Below are 17324 nucleotides of genomic sequence, written 5' to 3'. Positions count from 1 at the left end.
ACCCTGTCTCAAAAAAAAACAAAAAGAATCATCTCTAATCATTCCCTAGCTTGCTGTTCTGCCTTATTTTCCCACAGCCCTTACCACCATCTGGATACTATATATATGTTTTTGTTTATTATATGCCTGTTATTACTAAAACATACGTTCTGTGAAGGCAGAAAGTTTGGTCTTTTTAAAATTCACTACTGTAACATAATCTGACACGACCTGAAATCACATTGAGAAAAGTGCCTGAAATAGAGTAGGCTGCCAGTAAACACTTGGTAATTGAATGAATGAGTGAATGAATTTGTATCTAGCCAATCAACATTGACCAGTTCTTAACATGGGATTGTATTAGATCAACTTTTGATATTTGCAAGAGTTATACTTTGAGACTTGACACATTACCAGATTCATAAATACCATTGTAGTATATTAGTAATGTCTTTATTTTTATTTTAACTATTTGTAAATGGATACACCTATATTCTATGGATTAAATGTGGGTAAAAAAGCTGAGTTGGTTTTTAATTGTTAGTTCCTTGCTCATCTCTGTTTGGTTTAGGTGCCTGTAGGTGATCAACCTAAGGATATTGAGCTTCAAATCAGAGAGCTCATTCTTCGGTTCATCAGTAACCCAAATTCCATTATCCTCGCTGTCACTGCTGCTAATACAGATATGGCAACATCAGAGGCACTTAAAATTTCAAGAGAGGTAGACCCAGATGGTAAGGACAGATGTTAATTTAATGAGATGCTTATTTTACAATGGTAAATCTACCCTTGAGAAAGGAATTTTTCTCTTTAAAAACAGTATCTCTAGTTGTGAATACAAATTTAAAAGATAATGCTTTCCTATTTTTGTTTATAAAAATAGAAATTCTGATGGAAAATAAGGTTATTAAGTTGCTATACAGACTAGGCGAAAATATTTCACATCTTTATTCGTAATGGTTACCTAATAATTTAAAAATAATACAGTGGCTTTGCAAAAAGGATTTCTTGTTTTGCGACCTAGGTATTTGAATGGCTGACTTTTAAGAATAAATAACATAGCCAGGTGTGGTCACATGTGCCTGCGGTCCCAGCTACTCAGAAGGCTGAGATGGGAGCATTGCTTGAGGCCAGGAGTTCTAAGTCAGCCCGGGCAACATAGACTCTGTCTGTTAAAAAAAAAAAAACACACAGTAGATAATCATTGTAGATTATTATGGTACAGTAGAGAATTATGGTATCTACATTCTGCAGAGGTAGAAAATATTTAGACATGCTCAAGGCACAGGGGATTTTTAGAAATGAAGGTAGCATCCTTTCATGAAGCATTTTAGCCCCAAGGATTAGTTCATACTGTAGGTCACTGAGGCTTGACTCATGATGGAGTGCACATCCCGTAGTATATATAAAACGCTAGCTTGTAAGAGAGTGGTTACTATTGTTGCTAACAAATGTATGCATGGTCTCATACAGAAACCATTTTTTTCACCTTACTATTCAGAGGGTCTGAAGGTTGTGTCATGTTTTTCTTTCCCTGCTTTGAAGAATAATTTCAAATAAAAATTTGATAGGAAATAGTGCTAAGACTGCCAATAAAAATTCCCACAAGCAGGGTCACTTTAACAATTTTTTTTTTTTTTTTTGAGATGGAGTCTTGCTCTGTCGCCCAGGCTGGAGTGCAGTGGTGCAGTCTCGGTCTCGGTTCACTGCAAGCTCTGCCTCCCGGGTTCACGCCATTCTCCTGCCTCAGTCTCCTGAGTAGCTGGGACTACAGGCACCTGCCACCACGCCTGGCTAATTTTTTGTATTTCTAGTAGAGACAGGGTTTCACCGTGTTAGCCAGGATGGTCTCGATCTCCTGACCTCGTGATCCGCCTGCCTCGGCCTCCCAAAGTGCTGGGATTACAGGCGTAAGCCACCACGCTTGGCCCCAAAATTTTATATTTCAAGTTTTTAAGAAACTTTTTTTTACCACTTGAGTAAATAGTGTTCATTTCAGTTAAATTAAAAGATAAACTGTATCAAAGAGTTTATTTACGTTTTATTTTTATTATTTAAAGTAGACTGGGCTCAGTGGCTCATGCCCGTAATACCAAGCACTTTGGGAGGCCAAGGTGGGTGGATCACTTGAGCTCAGGAGTTCGAGACCAGCCTGGGCAGCAAAGTGAGAGCCCCATCTCTATTAAAAAAAAAAATTATCTGGGTATGGTGGCACTGGGCTGTGGTCCTAGCTACTTGGGATGCTGAGGGGGGAGGATGGCTTGAGCCTGGGAGGCAGCGGTTGCAGTGAGCTGAGATCATGCCATTGCACTCTTGCCTGGCTTCAGAGCCAGACCTTCATAAAAAACAAACAAACAAACAAAAAACCTGTTAAGCATTTTATATGTATAAACTCTATTTTAAACTGACTCTTGAGCCATAGATATTGTCATGTTTTTAATCTAATCTACCCTACGTAGGGTCTCACTCTGTTGCGCAGGCCTGGAGTGCAGTGGCACAATCATGCCTCACTGCAAACTTGCACTCCTGGGCTCAAGTGATCTTCCCACCTCAGTCTCCCAAAGTGTTGGGATTACAAGAGTGAGCCACTGCGCCTGGCTTGATTACTAATCATAATCTAGTAATACATCATAAGAAAATAATCTGGCCCAGTATTATTTATAGTATAAAAAATTAGAAACAATACGGCCAGCAGTTGGAAGGATTAAGTAAATTACAATAATAAAATATGAAATAATTAAAAAGGATGATTTTGTAGATTTGTAGCAATACAGAAAAATGCTTGTAGGCTGGGCATGGTGGCTCACACTTGTAATCCCAGCACTTTGGGAGGCTGAGGTGAGCGGATCGCTTGAGGCCAGCGGATCGCTTGAGGCCAGAAGTTCCAGAGCAGCCTGGCCAACATGGTGAAACCCCATCTCTACTAAAAATACAAAAATTAGCCAGGCATGGTGGTGCATGCCTGTAGTCCCAGCTACTGGGAGGCTGAGACATGAGAATCACTTGAACTCTGGAGGCGAAGGTTACAGTGAGCCGAGATTGTGCCACTGCATTCCAGCCTGGACAACAGAGTAGGACAATGTCTCAAAAAAAAAAGAAAAATGCTTATAACTGAAGAATGCCATAGGTAAAATTGTACACTATGCAGAGCAGTTGGAACTCTCACACATTGCTGGTGGGAGTGGTGTATTAATTTTGGAAACAGTCTGGCAGTTTCTTATAAAGTTAAATTAGCAGTCTCATTCCTAGGTGTTTAACCATGTTAAGTGAGAACCAGTGTTCATATAAAAAACTGTATGCAAATGTCTACAGCAGCTTTATTCATAATTTTCAAAAACTAGAAACAACTCACGTATTTCTCAGATGGGGAGTGAAACTAAAGTATAGTACATTCCATACAATGGGACACTACTCTGCAATAAAAGGGAATAGACTATTAATATACAAGAACACAGATGAATCTCAAATGCATTATGCTAAATGAAGCCAGATTCAAAAGGTTATGTACTATCTGATTTCATTTATATAACACATTCTAGAAAAGGCAAAACTAGGAATGGAAAACTGGTTTGATTGGTTAGCATAAGAAAATTTGGTGGGGGGGGCGGCAATGTCTTGAGTTGGTTGTGACATATCTCTTGGCATTTGTCAAAACTCTTAGAACTGTACACCAAAAAAGAGTAAATATTTTTATTTTAATTTTTGTTTATTGAGACAGGGTCTCATTCCATTGCCCAGGGTGGAGTGCAGTGGTGCAATCATGGCTCACTGCAGGCTTGACCTGGGCTCAGGTGATTCTCCCACCTCAGCCTCACCTGTAGCTAGGACTACCACACTCTGCTTTCTATATTTTGTAGAGACAGAGTTTCACCACTTTGCCCAGACTGGTCTCGAACTCCTGGGCTCAAGCAATCTGCCTGCCTTGGCCTTCCAAAGTGTTGGGATTACAGGCATGGGCCATATCACCTGGATGTAAATTTTATACAGATTTTTTAAATGCTTACAAAATAGCCCTAAGAGTCAACAAAAAATTACATGTGAAAAAAAATCTATATTTTTATATATATATATATATATATATATTTTATATATATAGTATATATATATAAAATATATATATATATATATATATATATATATATATATATATTTTAGACGGAGTCTTGCTCTGTCACCCAGGCCGGAGTGCAGTGGCACGATCTCAGCTCACTGCAACCTCTGCCTCCCGGGTTCAAGCAATTCTGCTTCAGCCTGCCGAGCAGCTGGGATTACAGGTGTCTGCCACTATGCCTGGCTAATTTTTGTATTTGTAGTAGAGATGGGGTTTTACCATGTTAGTCAGGCTGGTCTCTAACTCCTGACCTCAGGTGATCCACCTGCCTTGGCCTCCCAAACTGCTAGAATTACAGGCGTGAGCCACCGTGCCCGGCAAAAATGTTTTAAAAAATTGTACACAATGTTTAACATTATTTTTTAAAAAAGCACTGGTAAGTAAGGCATTACCAAAATGATGACAGAGGTAATACTAAGTGGGATTATAGATGAGGGTTTTCCTTTATTAATACTAAATAGTTTTATTTAATGGATCATTTTCTTTCTTTTCTTTTCCCTTTTCTCTTTTTGCATTTGCCAGGTCGCAGAACCCTAGCTGTAATCACTAAACTTGATCTCATGGATGCGGGTACTGATGCCATGGATGTATTGATGGGAAGGGTTATTCCAGTCAAACTTGGAATAATTGGAGTAGTTAACAGGTTAGCAGTTAGAATGGGATAAGAAATGGTAGCATTCTCACTTCAGAGCAAGTCTGAATTTCTAAAATCTGTTTGAAATGTGATACTGTCCTATATTTTTTCTTCCTTTTATTATGATCTTGGTATTGCTAAAGAATCCGTTGCCCTAAAGGGAGAAAAGAGAGAATTTTTTTTTTTTTTTTGAAATAGGGTCTCTCTCTGTTGCCTAGGCTGGAATGCAGTGGCGTGATTGTGGCTCATTGTAGCCTCAACCTCTGGGCTCAAGTGATCCTTCCACTTCAGCCTTTCAAGTAGCTGAGACTACAGGTGTGTACCACCACACCTGGCTAATTTTTAATTTTTTGTAGTGATGAGGTCTTGCCATGTTGCCCAGGCTTGTCTCGACTTCCTGGGCTCAAGCAATCCTCCAACCTTAGTTTCCCAGGTGCTGGGATTACAGGCATGAGCCACTGTGCCTGCCCCCATAGACATTTTTACTGGAAAATGTTTCTAAAGTAAGCAATACCACAAAATGGAAGAAATGTTGTAATAGCCAGGCTTTAAGAATTCTTGGCCAGGCGCGGTGGCTCACGCTTGTAATCCCAGCACTTTGGGAGGCCGTGGCGGGCGGATCACGAGGTCAGGAGATTGAGACCACGGTGAAACCCCGTCTCTACTAAAAATACAAAAAATTAGCCGGGCGTGGTGGCGGGCGCCTGTAGTCCCAGCTACTCAGAGAGGCTGAGGCAGGAGAATGGCGTGAACCCGGGAGGCGGAGCTTGCAGTGAGCCGAGGTCGCGCCACTGCACTCCAGCCTGGGAGACAGAGCGAGACTCCGTCTCAAAAAAAAAGAGAATTCTTGCCTATCATGTTAAGCTATGTATGAGGAGGTACTGGATAAGGGAAAAATTATCTAATGTGCACCCGATCGAGAAAGAGTTTAAGGTGGCAGGATTTTAATAGATTGGTTTAATCCCTGGCATTAGTGATTCTTCTGTGTAATTGCCAGGATGTGACTTGGAGAAATTTTATTAAAGGTATCCTAATTTATAAATAGTTGGTATTAAAAACTGGGAAAAGGAAACTAGTATTGAGTGTCTAATTAAAGGTGGCAAGATTTTAATAGATTGGTTTAATCCCTAGCATTAGTGATTCTGTGTAATTGCCAGGATGTGACTTGGAGAAATTTTATTAAAGGTATCCTAATTATAAATAGTTTGTATTAAAAATCGGGAAAAGGAAATTATTATTGAGTGTCTAATTACGTTTTAGACACTCTACTGTGAGCAATTTGCAAATGGTATCTCTTGGAATCCTCACAGCATCCCCTGAGGTGGTGTTGATGTCTATTTTATAATCAGAAACCTCAGGTTATACATTTAACCAAAAGTCACGTGGGTAGTGAAAGAGCTGGATTTGGATGAATATCTCTTTTAGTCCAAAGCCTTCATATGGTAGGAAACACTGAAATTATCATGAAATCTGAGTTGTAGTCCTAGTTTTTCCATAAACTAGTTACAACGTAGGTTTAAATGATACCTAATGTCTTTGGGTCTCTGAAAATGTTTTTACTGCCTGATACATAAGATCCATTCCAGTTCTCTGCTTCTATTCTAATGTCCTTCCATCCCATCCCTACTGTCATTCTCCCATCCCCACTGTCATTCTCCCATCCCCACTCCCAATTCCATCTGTCTTCTTTTTCAGGCAAGGAGGTGGCGTAACACTGTTCGTTGTTTGTAGATGATTGTTCTTCAAGTCAGTTATTTTTGGGAGAAATTAGTTCCCTGTCCATGGATAAAATATACAGTTGACTAAGATACTCTTATATTTTTATACCTGTTACTTATTGTTTTTGTCTATAATTAATGGTAATAATGAGGCCTACTCTATTTAGGCACTAGTTACTTATAATTCACTTAGTTCAAGTCTTGGCTATGCCAGTTAGTGTGTGACCTTGGCTAAGTTAGTCTTTGTGAGCCTCAGTTCCTTGCTATACAATGGGGTAATAATACCTGTCACATAAAATTATTGTGAGAATTAAATAAAACAGTCCCTGTCAGGTATTAGAGAACAATGCCTGGTGCTGTCATCATCTAAGGTAGGAAGAGGACAACAGTTAAGCTGAATAGTTTTGTTATTTTTTCAACCTCAGGAGCCAGCTAGATATTAACAACAAGAAGAGTGTAACTGATTCAATCCGTGATGAGTATGCTTTTCTTCAAAAGAAATATCCATCTCTGGCCAATAGAAATGGAACAAAGTATCTTGCTAGGACTCTAAACAGGTAATTTTTTTACCTTTTGGAAATGAGATGTGTTTGTTTTTACCAATAGGTGTCTGAGAGAGTTCATTTTCAGCTCCTTACGTTTTCATACTGTTCTAACAGCTTCACATATGGTTTCTTATATAGCAGGTTCCTGAAGAGTAGATGTCTCTGTTTTTATTGGGGTGGTTGACATTACATCATCATGTAGTCTAGAATGAATGTTCAAGTGATTTTAAAATGTTTTAATTATGAGAATTTTGACAGTTAAAACTAGAGATGACTTCATTTCCACTTTGCATTTCAGGAACTGATTAAAATTTGTAATTTTCACATTATCTATTCTTAACTTAGAATGTGTTTTATTTACCAGGAAAGGGAGATGGAAAAACAAAGAAATAGAATGTCTTTTATCCCTGTTCACTGTAGAAATAACTATATGTTGGATTCTGAATACCCATTGATGATGTGGGGACTAGAAGACCTTTCTAGTTTATAAATGACTGAAGTGGAAGCCATTTTCTCTTACTTTTATCTTATTCCCTAAAGACTGATAGACTTGGATCTTAATAAGGTTGATTTTCACTTTGCTGGGTACCAGTTGTAAATGACAAGTCAATGAAACCAAAATTATATAGGAAGAATTGATTGGGTGGCTTATTTTCTCTGTGGTAATTGCAGTAATATGAAAATAATTTGCATTTTTTCCTTGCTTTTATGGTTTAGGAAAAACCAATCAAAATTTTTTTTTCCTATTCACACACAGTTAATCAGTATGGCACAGAATACTTCTGAGAGCAGATATACGGGGAGTTTTCCCTATACATCAAGCAAGGAATTCTCCAGGGGATTCTAGCTGAATGTCCTTTAATTCAATGCTAACACTATTTACCTGGAGATAGTGTCAGCTCCCACAGGTTGAGGGTTCAGTCCCACAAGACTGCCCCCAAGTCAGATGCCAGTTGTAAGCACAGGTTGTTGCCTGTGTTTCTGACTGACGAGCTATGTCAGGGTACCCATGATCCCCTTTTCATGTTTGATTAATTTGTGAGAGTGGCTCACAGAGGTCAGGGAAACACTACTTAACATATACCCACTTACTGTAAAGCATATTACAAAGGATATAGATAGATAGCCGGATGAAGAGATGCACAGGGCTGGGCATGTGGGAAGGAATGTGGAGCTTCCGTGCCCCCTCTGGGCACACCACACTCCAGGAACCCTCATGTGTTAACTCTCTGAAGACTCCATGAACTGTGTCCTTCTGAGTTTTTATGGAAGCTTCATTGGCCATTGGTGATCAGCCCAACCTTTGGCCTCTCTCCCCTCTTCTGAGGCCGTTCTGGTGACCAGCTCCCCATCCTGAACTATCTAGGGACCCCCAGCCACCAGTCATCTCATTAGCATGCAGAGACACTCTAAACACCCTTAATGCTCTTGGAGAGTCCACGGGTTTTAGGAGCTGACTGCCAGGAAACGAAGACAAACACCAAATATATATTTCACAGGATCACATTTGCCAGGACAAATTATTTGATAGGTTTTCCCCATTTTAAAAATTTGACTTGTTTAGGGCTTTAGAATACACAATTTTACTTAAATCCTTCCTTTCTAACCTTTTTTAGGTTACTGATGCATCACATCAGAGATTGTTTACCAGAGTTGAAAACAAGAATAAATGTTCTAGCTGCTCAGTATCAGTCTCTTCTAAATAGCTACGGTGAACCCGTGGATGATAAAAGTGCTACTTTACTCCAACTTATTACCAAATTTGCCACAGAATATTGTAACACTATTGAAGGAACTGCAAAATATATTGAAACTTCGGAGCTGTAAGTAAGAAATTTTTCTGTAGATTTGGTTACCTAGATTGCTAGGTCACTTCCTTTTGTGAAGATGACTTCAGCTCAGATTATCTGATTATGATCTGTTTTCTATAAAACAAAAATATAACTTTGTAGAGATAATAGGATGATGTCTGGTTGTGTGAAAATGTGCTCTGTAAATGATGTAAAGCAAAGTAAAATTTTCACGTATTTTTAAAACAATATTTTAATAAGTATTTAAAAATATTTAATTTAGCTTTTAAAGTGTTTGTTTCTTTAGTACACAAAGTATAATTGCTCATAAAAATTAGAAAATGCAGATAAGTAAAAATAAAACATAAAAACAAAATTACATGTTGGTGTGCACCTGTAGTGCCAGCTACTCAGAAGGCTGAGGTAGGAGAATCCCTTGAGCTCAGGAGTTCAAGTCCAGCCTGGGCAACATATTGAAACTCCATCTTTTTTTTTTTTTTAATTAAATCCAAATTTTATTAAGGATTTCAGGTTACATACTTCAGATTTCTAGAATGGAATGGAATAATTTTGGAACTGGAAAAATGGCATAAACACTGATATCCCTTGAAACTTCAATTTTATAAAGAAAATTCTTCTGCAAACCACATCCCCATTATATAACAAGACTAGGTATTATTGACACCTTCACTTTGGCAATAGCTATTTCCTAAAAGAATGAAAAAGATTATTTTGCTACCTCAGTTCGTTAAAAATGGGATTCTGGCCAGGCACAGTGGCTCATGCCTGTAATCCCAGCACTTTGGGAGGCTGAGGCGGGCGAATCACCTGACATCAGTTCGAGACCAGCCTGGCTAACATGGTGAAACCCCATCTCTATTAAAAATACAAAAACTAGCCGGGCGTGGTGGCGGGCAGCTGTAATCTCAGCTACTTGGGAGGCTGAGGCAGGAGAATTGCTTGAACCCACGAGGCAGAGGTTGTGGTGAGCCGAGATGGTGCCACTGCACTCCAGCCTGGGCAACAGAGCAAGACTCTGTCTCAGAAAAAAAAAAAAAAAAAAAAGGGATTCTATCTTTAAAGTTGAGAAAAAGCTGCATTTAGATGAACTATGGCTACCAAAACAAAACAAACAAACAAACAAAACAGAGTGTCTAATCAAAGCAAAGGAAATCATTTTGAAAATAAAGAGAACAAAGCTATTATAATTGGATAAGGATTTTCAGTAGTAAGTCAACATCTCAGGAGAGGAATGGATAGCATTACAAACAGTGTGTTCACATTCCAAGACCTGAACACTAACTTCTCAAAAAGGAAGTTTTCATCACCTCTAAAAATGAATTCAATGTAATTTTGTTAAGAGCAGGAAATCTAGACCTTCCTCTAATGACAATCCAATAGTCCACCCTCGCCGTCGTCAAAAGAAAGTTGCCTCAAAATTAACAGTAATTAGCTTGAGGTATTGTAAATGTGGCACTACAGTCTGAAATTTAATGGCATCTTTTGGCAAAAATAGTCTTATCTCCACTTTAATCTCATGACTACAATACTATAGTGCTATCCCTGTAGTATTTACTACTATGCAGTCATACAGAAAAAAATTCTTGGACCTTGTGAAATAGTGCATCCATCCACTTCTATAAAAATAGGAGCCACATTGGCCGGGCGCAGTGGCTGACGCCTGTAATCTCAGCACTTTGGGAGGCCGAGGCAGACGGATTACAAGGTTGAGAGATCGAGACCATCCTGGCCAATGTGGTGAAACCCCCATCTCTACTAAAAATACAAAAATTAGCCAGGCGTGGTGGCGCGTGCCTGTAATCCCAGCTACTCAGTAGGCTGAGGCAGGAGAATCGCTTGAACCCGGGTGGTGGAGGCTGCAGTGAGCTGAGATCGCACCACTGCACTCCAGCCTGCGCAACAGAGAGAGACTCCCTCTCCAAAAAATACATATTATATATATATTTTTATATATATAATAATATATATAGAAGCCACACAGAGATCACTAACTGATAGTTTAGTTGATAACTGTTTTCCAGTTTAGTTATCAAAGCATGGTGTGAACAAAATGCTGAGTGTCAACACTGGCGTTACAAATAGGCCCAAAATTTTGAGCTTTTAATGAGAATGAGAAACATTTTATGAGATTTAACTCAATATGCCTTAACACATCCATGAGGTAGTTAAGTAAACAGTACTACTACACATTTTAATACATAGTAAACAGAAGCATGGGTAAGTGACATACTCATACTTCAAGCAATAAGAATTAGAAGAAACCACAGAAGCTTAGGGCCTTCTCTCTAGCTCTACCCCAAAGAAAATGAACTTTAATTTTTTTTTTTTTTTAAAACATCGTATCGCTGAAGATTTTCTTCTTCTTCTTCTTTTTTTTTTTACACTTGCTTATTAGTATAGTATCTCTTTCCAAAGCTGGTACCCTTTTCAACAATGTGGTAAAAACTGAGTATAACCATTAATTCAAGCTAGGCCTCTGCTTCTACCTGAATTGGTACAAAATTAAGACATTATCTTGTAAGAACTAAAATTGTATTTGAAATTTTTATTTTAGGCTACAAAAACAAGCAAACAAACAAATAACTTGAAAACAGGTCTTGTCAAATGATGTAAGTTCATCCTTTCCAGGGAAGCAGAAGGCAGACCCTACCACAAAGAAAAGATGCTTAGTTAATGGAGGTTAAATTTAAAAGTACAGTGAAATTCAGGCTAACTTCTGAAAAATCCTGTTTTATTCACCTCACTGTGGTACCAGTAACTATACGGAGTCAGGTTACTTTACAGTTAACTACGTCACCTATAACTACATCACCTATAACACAATAATCCATTAATCCATTAACAGTCTAATACAGTTATTGGGTGTGGTCATACTGGAAATTCTTAAATTCTTAACCATATAGTTGTCTCGCCAATTTTTTTTTTTTTTCTTTCAGACGGAGTTTTGCTCAGCCACCCAGGCTGGAGTGCAGTGGCACGATCTCAGCTCACTGCAACCACCGTCTCCTGGGTTCAAGTGATTCTCCCGTCTCAGCCTCCTGAGTAGCTGGGATTACAGGCACCCACCATCATGCCTGGCTAATTTTTGTATTTTAGTAGAGATGGGGTTTCACCATGTTGGTCAGGCTGGTGTTGAACCCCTGACCTCAGGTGATCTGCCTACCTCAGCCTCCCAAAGTGCTAGGATTACAGGCTTGAGCCACTGCGACTGGCGTGCCAGTTTTTTTTTTTTTTTAAACGATGAATTGTCTTAGTACAAGTCTCTGCATTTCTGTAACAAAGTAATAAAAGGCACAGCTAATCCAAGCAGACTTAAACCTATTCAATAAACAGCTGAAAAAATACTTTGGTTCTTCAAGGAAAAAATTATGAAAAAAAAGTTTCCTTTAACAGTTGTTAATTTTCATAGCTGTACTCCAAGAGCTATATAAAAATATTCCAGAAGAACCAAATTATGTAGCAGTGAATGAACATGTGTGACAGAATTTGTGCATTCAACATATCTGGCAGAAAAACTAGTGAAAATGCTAGGTAGAACAGATTGGTCTTTAAAATATCAGTTTCCTGTCCTTTAAAACAAAAATTACCTAGTCTACCAAGAAAATACAAAAACATAAGGCAGTAAGTAAGAGTCGTGTTTAGGCTGGTACAGTGCAGGTTATCCTCAAGGCCACATATATCCTGCTTCACTGCCGCCTGCACTCTGCTGGGTTTTGATCCTTCTTCAGGTCATAGTCTGGATCATTTTCCTCATCTCCTTTGTCTTCCCCTTCCTCATCTGCTTCTTCACCTTCTTCATCATACTCATCATCGTCATCTTCAATAGCTTCTCCAGTAAACTGTAACACTGATCTTGGGATTACATGCTCACGTAAAAAGTGACCAATTTTGAAGTTTGCAGCAAGGATAGCTTCAGCAGCATCATCCAGATCTCCACTCTCAGGAGCTTCAGGAGGGGCAAGAACATTAAAGAAAGAGTCATTGGAAACTGTTTCAGTCACAATACGAATTGTCCCATGTCCCTTGTGTTTCTGCTGCTGCTTAGTGGTTTTCAGAATGACATTCTTTCCTTTTTTCCAATCTATCTGGCCCCCTGTACAACCCATAATTTCTTGTCCATCAAAAGAAAAGGGATCAGAATCATCTGGTTCTGGTTCTAACTTTATCCTATATGTTTTTGTCAGCACTTCATTTGTAAAATATTCACTGGGTTCAAAGTGAAATTCTAAGACAAAACTCATAGGCTGGCCAGCATCTGAGAACTTCACTTTAGTATCTTTCACATGCTTCAGAATAGGTTCATCATGTTCCTGAAGCATATCACTGAGCAAGTCAACATTCTTAAAAACAGGTCATCAAAATTCAGGAATTCCCTTGGGGTCTTCTTTCTCTTCATCGTTTTTCTTATCTTCAGTCTTGGCCTTTTCTTTCAACTCCTCTGAAATCTCATCTTCTTCATCTGGTTTCCATTCACATTCTTCCTCCGTAGGTTCATAAATTGTATTAATAATCTCGAATTGCTTATCAAATAGAGGCTGATAGAGAACAGCATACTTCCTTTCAAGATCGTGAACTTCCTCATAGAATTTGGCTTCTATCTGTGCACCTTTCACTTGCAGGTTTTTGAGAGCATTCACTCCTCTTTTAACTGCCCTAGCTAGGCAGGTTGTCAGTGTCTGCCATGTTGTAAGAACTCCAAATATCAGTGGCTAGTATGGGAAACCAGGCGGCTGGAGCTGTGCAGGCAGTGACTCAGGGCAGCAGCGGTGGTGGGAGGAGCAAGAGGTGGCGCCGCGAGCAGATGGCACTAAAAAAGGAGACCCCATCTCTGAAAATGAAAACAAACTCTTAATTTCACCAACCCGAGATAATTCCTAAAATTTGGCATTGACCTAGGCATTTTTGTATGCATCTATAACACATAGATGCCTATACTACATGTCTTTAAAAATCAGATGCTATACCTATCTTGGAATCATTTCTTAAATCATGTAACAAATAACTTTCTATCTCATACATTACATTATCGGTCTGAAGATTTGCATAGTATTTTACTTTTTAGATATACCCTCATTTGTTAGGCCAGTCTCCTACTACAGGATAGTTTGTTTTCTGTTATATACACATAGAAGCTGTGATGGACTACCTGCATCTATCTTTGGGGCTTTGTGTCCAAGTAAACACTGAGGATAAATTTGTAGAAGTAAGTTTGTTAGATTAAAGGATATAACATCCTTAGAATCTTTCATTACATATTGCATATCGTTAGCATATTGTACTGTTTTACTACTAGCAAGAACATCCATTTCTCTACACCCTCATTAGAACACCTTTTTATTTTGAAATAATTATAGACTCACAGGAAGTTGCAGGGTGATGTACAGGGAGGTCCCATGCACCCTCCACTGTGTACCCTTTCCCCCACCTCCCCCACTGTTGGACATCTTGCATAACTATAGTACAATAACAAAGTGAGAAAATGGACATGGGTACAATCCACAGAGCTTGTTCAGATTTATACATGAACTCGTGTATGTGTGTGTGTGTGTGTGTGTGTAGTTCTATATACTTTAGTGTGACCAAGATGGTCTTCATATGAATCAACTCCATAAAGAGAGTATTTATCAGACTAATTATTGAATGGTTATATCTATGGCATATTGAGAAAAATAAAGATTACCACAAATGGGCCTTTAAAGAGTTTAGTGGGTAAAGTAGGTCAAGGTAATACTGGGCTTGATTAGGCTGCAAATGTACAACTTTTATTTAAATACTTCTTATTGTTAGATATAATTCATATTCAGAAAAGTACATACAGTGTATATGCACACTTTATAAATAGTTAACCAATTATCTGTGTCCACCTAATCAAGCGTTTCAAACATTGAAGAGAGACCATTTACATTTATTTCAGGGTTTGGGAGAGCTCACATTTAAGAAGGCATTTGAATTGAACTCTGAATAGAATCTGAGAAGGCAGTAATGAGAGGGCATTTTAGGCTTGGGAACAGCAAAGAATAATGCAAGAATAATGTTTCTGGAGAACAGCAAGTATAGTGATGGGACATAATAGGAGATAAGGCAGGAAGGGTGTCTAGGAACCAGACTGTAAATACGAAGTCTTTTCTGTTTTGCTCTGTCGCCCAGGCTGGAGTGCAGTTGCGTGATCTCGGCTCCTTGCAACCTCTGCCTCCCAAGTTCAAGTGATTCTCCTGCCTCAGCCTCCCGAGTAGCTGGGACTACAGATGTGTGCCACCACGCCCAGCCAATTTTTTTTTATTTTTTATTTTTATTAGAGATGGGGTTTCACTGTGTTAGCCAGGATGGTCTCGATCTCCTGACCTCATGATCCACCTGCCCTGGCCTCCCAAAGTGCTGGGATTACAGGTGTGAGCCACCGCACCCAGCCCCCCCCTTTTTTCAAGACAGTCTCACTCTATTGCCCAAACTGGAGTGTAGTGGCGTGATCTCAGCTCACTGCAAATTCCGCCTCCTGGGTTCAAGTGATTCTCCTGCTTCAGCCTCCCGAGTAGCTGGGATTACAGGGCGCAATACTATGCCCGGCTAATTTTTTGTATTTTTAGTAGACATGGAGTTTCACCATGCTGGCCAGGCTGGTCTCAAACTCCCGACCTCGTGATCCGCCCGCCTTGGCCTCCCAAGGTGCTGAGATTACAGGCATGAGCCACCGCGCCCAGCCAAAATTCTTATCTATTAAGCAATTACTCATTCCCCTCTCCTCCAGCCCTGGTAACCTCTAATTTAATTAATTAATTAATTAATTTTGAGACAGAGCGTCACTTTATTGCCGAGGCTGGAATGCAGTGGCACAGTCTGGGCCAATCTCTGCCTCTCAGGTTCAAGCAATCATCCTGCCTCAGCCTCCTGAGTAGCTGGGACTACAGGTGCCCACCACCACACCTGGCTAATTTTTGTACTTTTTTGTATTTTTAGTAGAGACTGGGTTTCACCATGTTGGCAAGGCTAGTCTTGAACTCCTGACCTCAGGTGATCTGCCCACCTCAGCCTCCCGAAGTGTTGGGATTACAGGTGTGAGCCACTGTGCCTGGCCGAATTTACTTTGTCTCTGAATTTGCCTATTGTAGATACTTCATATAAATTGAATCATTCAGTATTTGTCCTTTTGTGCTTGGCTTACTTCTCTGTTAGCGTCTTAGACTAGTACCTTTTGCCTGAGCTACTATAAAAAAGTACTCAGTAGTGGTTTGGGGAAGCATTATAAAGGTATTTGTAGAATTCAATTGGACTTGAATTTAAAAAAAGATAATACCAGGGTTTCTAGTTATTAAACAAGATAGGAAACATAAGGTGCTCAGTAACTGTATCAAGAGATTTAATTTGTCGAAGGCCGGGAGAGGTGGCTCACACCTGTAATCTCAGCACTTTGGGAGGCTGAGGTGGGCAGATCATGAGGTCAAGAGATTGAGAACATCCTGGCCAACGTGGTGAAACCCCGTCTCTACTAAAAATACAAAAATTAGCTGGGCATGGTGGCACATGCCTGTAGTCCCAGCTACTCGGGAGGCTGAGGCAGGAGAATCGCTTGAACCCAGGAGGCGGAGGTTGCAGTAAGCCAAGAGTGCACCACTGCACTCCAGCCTGGGTGACAGAGCAAGACTCTGTCTCAAAAAGAAACAAAAACAACAACAAAAAAAGAGAGATTTAATTTGTCTAAAGCACGAGTAGGGCTGGGCATGGGTGGGTCACGCCTGTGATCCCAGCACTTTGGGAGGTCAAGGTGGGCGGATCCCTTGAGGTCAGGAGTTTGAGACAAGCCTGGCTAACAAGCTATGCTTATTTATTTACATATTGTCTATGGCTGCTTATGTGCTTAATGGTAGAGCTGAGTAGTTGCAGCAGAGACTGTATGGCCTGAAAAGCCTAAAATACTAACTATGTGACCCTTTATGGAAAAAGTTTGCCAACCTCTACTTCAGATTGTGAATCTTTGGAAATAAATATAAGGCACTGTTTCCTGTCCTCAAGGAGCTTATATTCTAGTTGAGGAAAACTAGGGCAGAGAAAAGGTGCTTAGCAATTTTTAGTTAACTTTTTTATGTCAGAACATTTATTATATTTACATATATATATACCTATCATTTAATGATTCCTTTTCCCATTTAAAAAATTAGAGAAACTAGTTCATAATGAGTTGAGTTAGAACACATGGTAATGGGAATGAATGAAATTGTTTATCTGAGGCTTTCTCAGAAAATAAGATGAGCTTAAACCTTGTAGAAAGACTTCTAACTTGTATCTTCTTTCCCTTTTCGCAATGCCAGAAACCATATACTTCATTGCCTTTCAGATGCGGTGGTGCTAGAATTTGTTATATTTTCCATGAAACTTTTGGGCGAACCTTAGAATCTGTTGATCCACTTGGTGGCCTTAACACTATTGACATTTTGACTGCCATTAGAAATGCTACTGTGAGTATGCTTAGCTTTTTAGACTGTAAAAAAAATGAGGTTAAAGTTTTTCTTACCCATATACTGTGTCTTTTTA

At 39.4% G+C, this 17324-nt stretch overlaps 2 protein-coding genes and 1 pseudogene across 12 annotated transcripts in view; 1 reads left to right on the top strand and 2 right to left on the bottom strand.

Annotated features, from left to right (window-relative positions):
• The window catches only part of DNM1L (dynamin 1 like), a 65687-nt gene that overhangs the window by 34040 nt on the left and 14323 nt on the right, over positions 1-17324 (top strand). For 8 of the 9 annotated variants that reach the window (XM_055280168.2, XM_055280166.2, XM_055280170.2 and 5 more), the window contains 5 exons: positions 551-713; positions 4613-4733; positions 6868-6999; positions 8604-8810; positions 17128-17248. In XM_055280168.2, coding sequence (XP_055136143.2) covers positions 551-713; positions 4613-4733; positions 6868-6999; positions 8604-8810; positions 17128-17248 — 744 coding nt within the window. The remainder of the gene's footprint in view (positions 1-550; positions 714-4612; positions 4734-6867; positions 7000-8603; positions 8811-17127; positions 17249-17324) is intronic. The other variant, XM_063639212.1, reaches the window with a different exon arrangement.
• Positions 11151-13481, bottom strand: LOC129483160 (nucleosome assembly protein 1-like 1; annotated as a pseudogene).
• Positions 11151-17324, bottom strand: part of YARS2 (tyrosyl-tRNA synthetase 2) — a 33116-nt gene continuing 26942 nt past the window's right edge. For 2 of the 3 annotated variants that reach the window (XR_010120762.1, XR_010120763.1), the window contains one exon: positions 11151-11444. The gene's annotated coding sequence lies outside the window, so the exon portion shown is untranslated. Of the gene's footprint in view, positions 11445-13463; positions 13627-17324 lie in introns of those variants that run through there. The other variant, XR_010120761.1, reaches the window with a different exon arrangement.

The sequence above is a fragment of the Symphalangus syndactylus genome, chromosome 5 (assembly GCF_028878055.3).
Source record: "Symphalangus syndactylus isolate Jambi chromosome 5, NHGRI_mSymSyn1-v2.1_pri, whole genome shotgun sequence".
Lineage (NCBI taxonomy): Eukaryota > Metazoa > Chordata > Mammalia > Primates > Hylobatidae > Symphalangus > Symphalangus syndactylus.
Note: the sequence above shows the minus strand (reverse complement) of the source record. Positions and strands in the feature narration are given on the sequence as shown.